Source organism: Vulpes vulpes, chromosome 5, assembly GCF_048418805.1.
Source record: "Vulpes vulpes isolate BD-2025 chromosome 5, VulVul3, whole genome shotgun sequence".
Classification (NCBI taxonomy): domain Eukaryota; kingdom Metazoa; phylum Chordata; class Mammalia; order Carnivora; family Canidae; genus Vulpes; species Vulpes vulpes.
Window position 1 is genome coordinate 91751238 of NC_132784.1, and position 6000 is coordinate 91757237.

Below are 6000 nucleotides of genomic sequence, written 5' to 3' on the forward strand. Positions count from 1 at the left end.
AGCATGGTGACTACAGATAACAATACTGTATTGCTGAAAGTTGCTAGGAGAGTGGATCTTAAAGAAATTGTTAACTGTAGAGTAATGGATTAACTAGACTTACAGTCACGTTATATACAAATATTAAATCAGTATGTGGTATACCTGAAACTAATATAATGTTAGATGTCAGTTAAACCTTAGAGGGGGAATCAGAGCTCTCTGTGATGCATTTTTTTCTCTGGTTTTGAAGAAGAAAAACACCAGGGAGTGGAAAAACCATTCAAATTCAAGAGCCACTAAAAGGAATTATTTGAGTATGCATCTCTACATTATGACCACATTGTAGTACACATTGTTTATGGATTATTTTCAGTTTTGGGATATCATATTTACAGTGTTGAGAAGGAATTTTGATATTCTAAGTTACTCTCCATGTAAAAGAGGAATTCTAGCTATTAATCAGATATTTTCTGTCCCTAATAGCTAAACCCAAAGTCAATGTGAAGCCATCTGTGGTTAAAGTTGTCTCGTCCCCCAAATTGGCCCCCAAACGCAAGGCAGTGGAGGTCCACCCTGCTGTCATCGCAGCTGTGAAGCCACTCAGCTCCAGCAGCATGCTACAGGAAAGCCCCACCAAAAAAACAGCTGTGGTAAGAAGTAGATCCAACTAGATGGTGCTTTGGTCAGTGTGCTAGGAAAGCAGGGAAGAGTGACTCTGCTCGCTCTCTGTGTGCAAGTACTTATGCCATTTCCTAAGCATTTTAGTTGTTTAGGTTGTTACTGTATTCCACGTTCACCGCTAGACATTTGTGGAGTGGTAGGATGGAATTTCTTTTTTTAAAAAACGCTAATTCTTGGGCAGCAGGATATTTTGCTTATTTGTAAACTCAATCTTTGGATTATTTATTCTTCAATTTCCAGGCTTAAAGAGTGATAAAAACGAAAGTGGCAAAAGTAAATGAATAAGCTGAAATAAAAAAGGCCTGACTCCAAATGAGTTCCCTTCCTTTTACTTTTATAGGCAGTTGTTCCACTCCTTTCTGAAGACAAGTCAGTCACTGTGCCTGAGATGGAAAAACCTAGAGACAGGTAATACCTTGTAATTCTTCTTGACCAAACTTTAGGCCACCATTATTATTTATGCTCTCTAGAGAATCACACTGCTAGATAAACCTTCAAATACGTTTATTAGCCACTTAGACCAGCTTGATAGCCAACATAAATAAATCTGCTAAACTTCCTATTAATTGTAAGAAAACATGATATGCATGCAGGGTTGCTGTTCTCCTTTGGTTCCATTGTGTATGTACTGACTCATTTTTAAAATGCTTTAAACATCGGTGTGAATCCTGCTTTTAGAAGGATGAGAACTGAAAACGCCTTGTCCCAAATCAGTAAAACAATTCTGTTATGCTGATATCAAAAATAACTCTTTGCTAATACTCTCGTGTTTCTGAGACCAGGTGGGACCGTTTAGCCAACTATTAACAAAGCGCAGTTTTCTAATCTTTTGGGTTTTTTCCTTTGTAGTCATGTGCTGCCTCCAGCCCAGTCTTCTTCAGACTCCTCTCCACAGGAAGTCTCTGGCCCTTCTTCATCCCAAATAGCCACAAAAACTCGCCGACTCAGCTCTACCTCAACAGGAAAGCCCCCACTCTCTGTTGAGGATGATTTTGAGAAACTAATATGGGAGATTTCAGGAGGCAAATTAGAAGCTGAGATCGACTTGGATCCTGGGAAAGATGAAGATGACCTTCTGCTTGAGCTATCAGAGATGATTGATAGCTGAAGGTGGTGGAACATTTAAAAAAAAAAACACACACACAAAACTGGACTTAATTTCATCTATTATAACATTTACCCAAGATGATCATTTCTTTAGTCTAGAATTTGCCCCAAATCAGAAGTATACCTCTGAATTACCTGTATGTGTCCTGGATTCCTTGGGGTCAGATTTTTAAAGTCCCTTGATAACCATTTTGTCCATTCGATGCCATGGGTTAACATCTGTGAGAAAAATGTTCTGTCTTACACCTCTTCACAAAAAAACTGAGAGGGAGAGCCAAGTCAAAGAGTGCAAAAGAACTTAGTGACTCCTTGAGGTGTTTGTCAGTTTGGGCTGTTTTCCCCTTTGCTATAGTATTTCTTTTATGTATTGTCTTAATGTACTTATTAATGTGACCTGAGTTTGAAAAGGAAGAAGACCAGCTGCTGCCAGTAAGGACCAAATTTCACACTACCACTAAACAAAAGACCCACTCTGTCTGTGTTAAATTGTATGTCTTTTTAAAGGTATTTGGAGATTCAACTAAGCTTTAGAGAAGGCTGAGCAGCTCTGGAAGCTTGTAATCTGGACATAACTTTTTCAACCTGATTTCCATGCTTCTGCTGCTCTGTAAGCCTCTGAAGAGCAATAGCTAATTTATTATTACTGTAATTTTTTAAGGCTTTAAAGTGCCTCCGGGGTCCTCTGAAACTAATTTTCTATTTCTGGGATTCCCTGGGATTCTTCATAAGAGATGGTGACATAATGATTAGAAGAATTCTTTTTTTAGCATGAAAGTTGTCCCTTCTCTTCTTCAGTACTTGCCTCCTGCTGGCATTGAATTATCACAGGGATAAAAATTGGTTAATTTTTTATTTCTCTCACAGCAAACTCCTCTTGCCCAGTATTTATTTGGTGCCCTTTAACCACCAGAGGGGAGGGAAATGAACTCCTCCAAGCTGCCAATATTTATCTCTGGACTCTAGCGGTACACTGAATTGTACTGTAGTGGGATTATTGAGATGCTCTGGGGGTGTATTGTATACCTTCCAGTTTTCTTCATTTCTGAATTGAATTTTCTTTTCTTGATGTCCGTCTCCTTCATATCACCTCAAGGTTCAGACTTGTGAAGGAACAAGTATGATGGGGATAAGAGTCTTGAAAGGAGACCTACTGTACGTAATCAGAAGAAGAGGAAAGAAGGACTTGTCCATTTTGATATTTTGCTGTAGGTGGCCAGTTTTGTTTCTCATAGGGAAATCTGACCCACCTGTCATGTTGGCTCCTAAGGAACTGCTGTTGTAAGCGGCTCATCAAGAGTTGAACTTCATGTAGCCTTGTTGGGAATATGGTAAAGGAAGAAAGCCACAGGACTGCCCATTCAGTCTTGGGAAGATCTGGATGATTCTGCACAAGCAAAAATGACTTGAAATTTATGTATAGACACCTCTCTACCAATCCATCTTCAGCTGACTGAATGTTGTATAATAGCCCTTCTCCAAAGCAGGGGTGGAATGTTCTGGTTTCACCACAGATTTTCTACTCCTTTCATTTTTGGAATCAGCTTAAAGATTCCAGGTCCCTTTTGTATATAACCTTTATTTTGCTTTTTTAAAAATAATTTTGTTTCATATTTAAAGTCCTTGTATTAGTCATTGATTCATGTTCAGCATTATTTGAACCATTTGCCATTACAAGAAAGAAAAATACTTATTTGTGTTTTAAATAAAACTGGTGTAGGAAAGTCTGGACATTGTGAGTTAAGTGGTCATACATCACTTCAGCCTAGAATCTGCCTTGATGGGGTTCCATTCAGAATGTTGTTAGCTTCTTGTGTAAATGCTCCAATTTCACAGATACTGTGTGGCTTTAGAAACTTCTCACAAGGGCATATTGCCAAACTTACCCACAAGTATGCTGTTATAGCTGCATATAGTTTAGGTAAGAAGGAATAGTATTAAATGGGAGGACTTTTCCCCCAACATTAATATTGAATCATTATTCGTAACTCTGGTAATGCCATTAATTTTTTTTTAGAGATTTATTTATTTTAGAGAGAGGGAGGTCGTCATGCACACACCAGTGGGGAGATGGGGCAGAGGAGGATAGAGAATCCCAAGCAGACTCTGTTTTGAACACAGAGCCAGATGCAGAGTTCGGTCTCCCCACCCTGAGATCACAACCTGAGCCAAAATCAAGAGGCGGACATTTAACTGACTAAGCCACCCTGGTACCCCAATGCCATTTTTTTGCAGGAGAGAGGATTTAAAAGTGATCTTAGGTAGATTCAATTAAGAATTTTCAAGCATGAAGTCATGAAATTCAGAGAAGTGTTTTAAGTAGTATGCCAATTTTTAAGGGAATGAACAAATTTGTTAGCTACCAAAGAACACAGGTTTTTCCTAATAGGCTACGTTTTTTTGGTTTTTTAAGATTTTATTTGAGAGAGAGTGAGCAAAAGAGAGCATAAGCAGGGGCAGCAGCAGAGAGAGGGAGAAGCAGGCTCCCCACTGAGCAGAGGAGCCCCATGTGGGGCTCAATCCCAGCACCCTGAGATCATGAGCTGAAGGCAGATGCTCAACCAACTGAGCCACCCAGGTGCCCCCCTAATAGTCTAAAAGTAGTTGCAGCAAGTTCAATCAACTTTGCACAAAACAGATCAGGGGCTCCTGAGTAGTTGGCTCCCCATCAGAAGGGAGTCTGCTTGAGATTCTCTTCCTCTGCCCCTAACCCTCTGTGCGCACATGCACACTCTAACCTTAAAAATAAAAAACATTGTGTATTGGGTTTTAAGTGATGATGGTTTTCGATTTTAACAGAAGAGGGCCCAAATGTTGCAGTTTGGCTACAGCCTGAAGATTTAAGATAATCTGTGACTCATGTACTTATCTCAAGGTAAATGATCCCTAACGTTCTGACCTTAACTTCAAGTAGGTCCTCTCAGATGGCCAAAACAGTTTATTTTTACCTAGCCAATCTGTGAAACCACCACAGAGCTAAGATTGATATTTAATACCGTTTAAGAAATAAGGGCAGCCCGGATGACTCAGCGGTTTAGCGCCGCCTTAAGCCCAGGGCATGATCCTTGAGACCCAGGATCGAGTCCCAGGTCAGGGTCCCAGCATGGAGCCTGCTTCTCCCTCTGCTTGTGTCTCTGCATCTCTCTGTGTCTCTCATGGATAAATAAATAAAATCTTAAAAAATAATAATAAAGCTTGATCTATGTTGACCAAAGTACAATGTTACTTTTCTAAAATTGTGGCCCTGACGGGGTGCCTGGATGGCTCACGTTCCTGCTAAGCAGGGAGCCTGCTTCTCCCCTCTGCTGTGTGCACATGCACATTATCTCTCAAAATAAAATCTTTTAATATAATTGTGGCCTCATTTTGCCAGAATATTCTGCAATTCTTTAAAATGGATTGCTTTTTGTCAGTTTAACAACAGGAAATGGGTTCTATGCTGCTTAACATTTACTAAGTATTATGTACCTACCTCTTAATTCACATATCCATTTTGATACAACATGCTATGCTGCACTGGAAAGTCACTGCTTCATATTCCCAACTATAGTGTCAAAATCGGGTCAGGTTTATAAGAAAATATATTTCTACATGCAATTGTGTTTGATTCATCGACTTTCAAGAGCTCTTGATTTCTTTTTTTTTTAATTAATTTATTTATTTATTCATTTTTGATAGGCACACAGTGAGAGAGAGAGAGGCAGAGACACAGGCAGAGGGAGAAGCAGGCTCCATGCACTGGGAGCCCGATGTGGGATTCGATCCCGGGTCTCCAGGATCACGCCCTGGGCCAAAGGCAGGCGCCAAACCGCTGCGCCACCCAGGGATCCCAGCTCTTGATTTCTTAAATCTGATTTTAGGAAGTTGCTTGATAAATCTCTGAAAGTTCCCATAACCCACACATCTGCCTGCATTAATAACTTATTTTCCAAACTGTGCTTCAACTTAATTGAATTTGCAAAATGATGTTAAGGGCATCAGCATAAAGAAAATACTTGACCATTTTCTTAACATTGTACAATAAAATGAGCAAAGAATCAGCAAAAATTAAGAGTCACAAGATTTCTTGAGGGCCTAAGAAGAAAGTGCTTAGGTTTTAGTTGTATTTAACTGCTCAAGTGTTACAGAGTCTGAGTTTATGGTTATGAGCAAGAAGCGGTGGATTAAAATTTAGTATTGCCTGTCCCTGAGTTTTTTAGTCTTTGACTCCGTGACTGGTTTGTCCTCAGGAGT

The 6000-nt window shown here is 39.7% G+C and overlaps 1 protein-coding gene across 36 annotated transcripts in view; it reads left to right on the plus strand.

Moving 5' to 3' along the window:
• Nucleotides 1-3498, plus strand: part of ZC3H11A (zinc finger CCCH-type containing 11A) — a 45920-nt gene extending 42422 nt beyond the window's left edge. For all 36 annotated transcript variants that reach the window (XM_072759277.1, XM_072759291.1, XM_072759275.1 and 33 more), the window contains 3 exons: nucleotides 466-632; nucleotides 1004-1071; nucleotides 1513-3498. In XM_072759277.1, the coding sequence (XP_072615378.1) occupies nucleotides 466-632; nucleotides 1004-1071; nucleotides 1513-1771 (494 nt within the window). In that variant the 3' untranslated portion in view covers nucleotides 1772-3498. The remainder of the gene's footprint in view (nucleotides 1-465; nucleotides 633-1003; nucleotides 1072-1512) is intronic.
• The last annotated feature ends 2502 nt before the right edge of the window (nucleotides 3499-6000 follow it).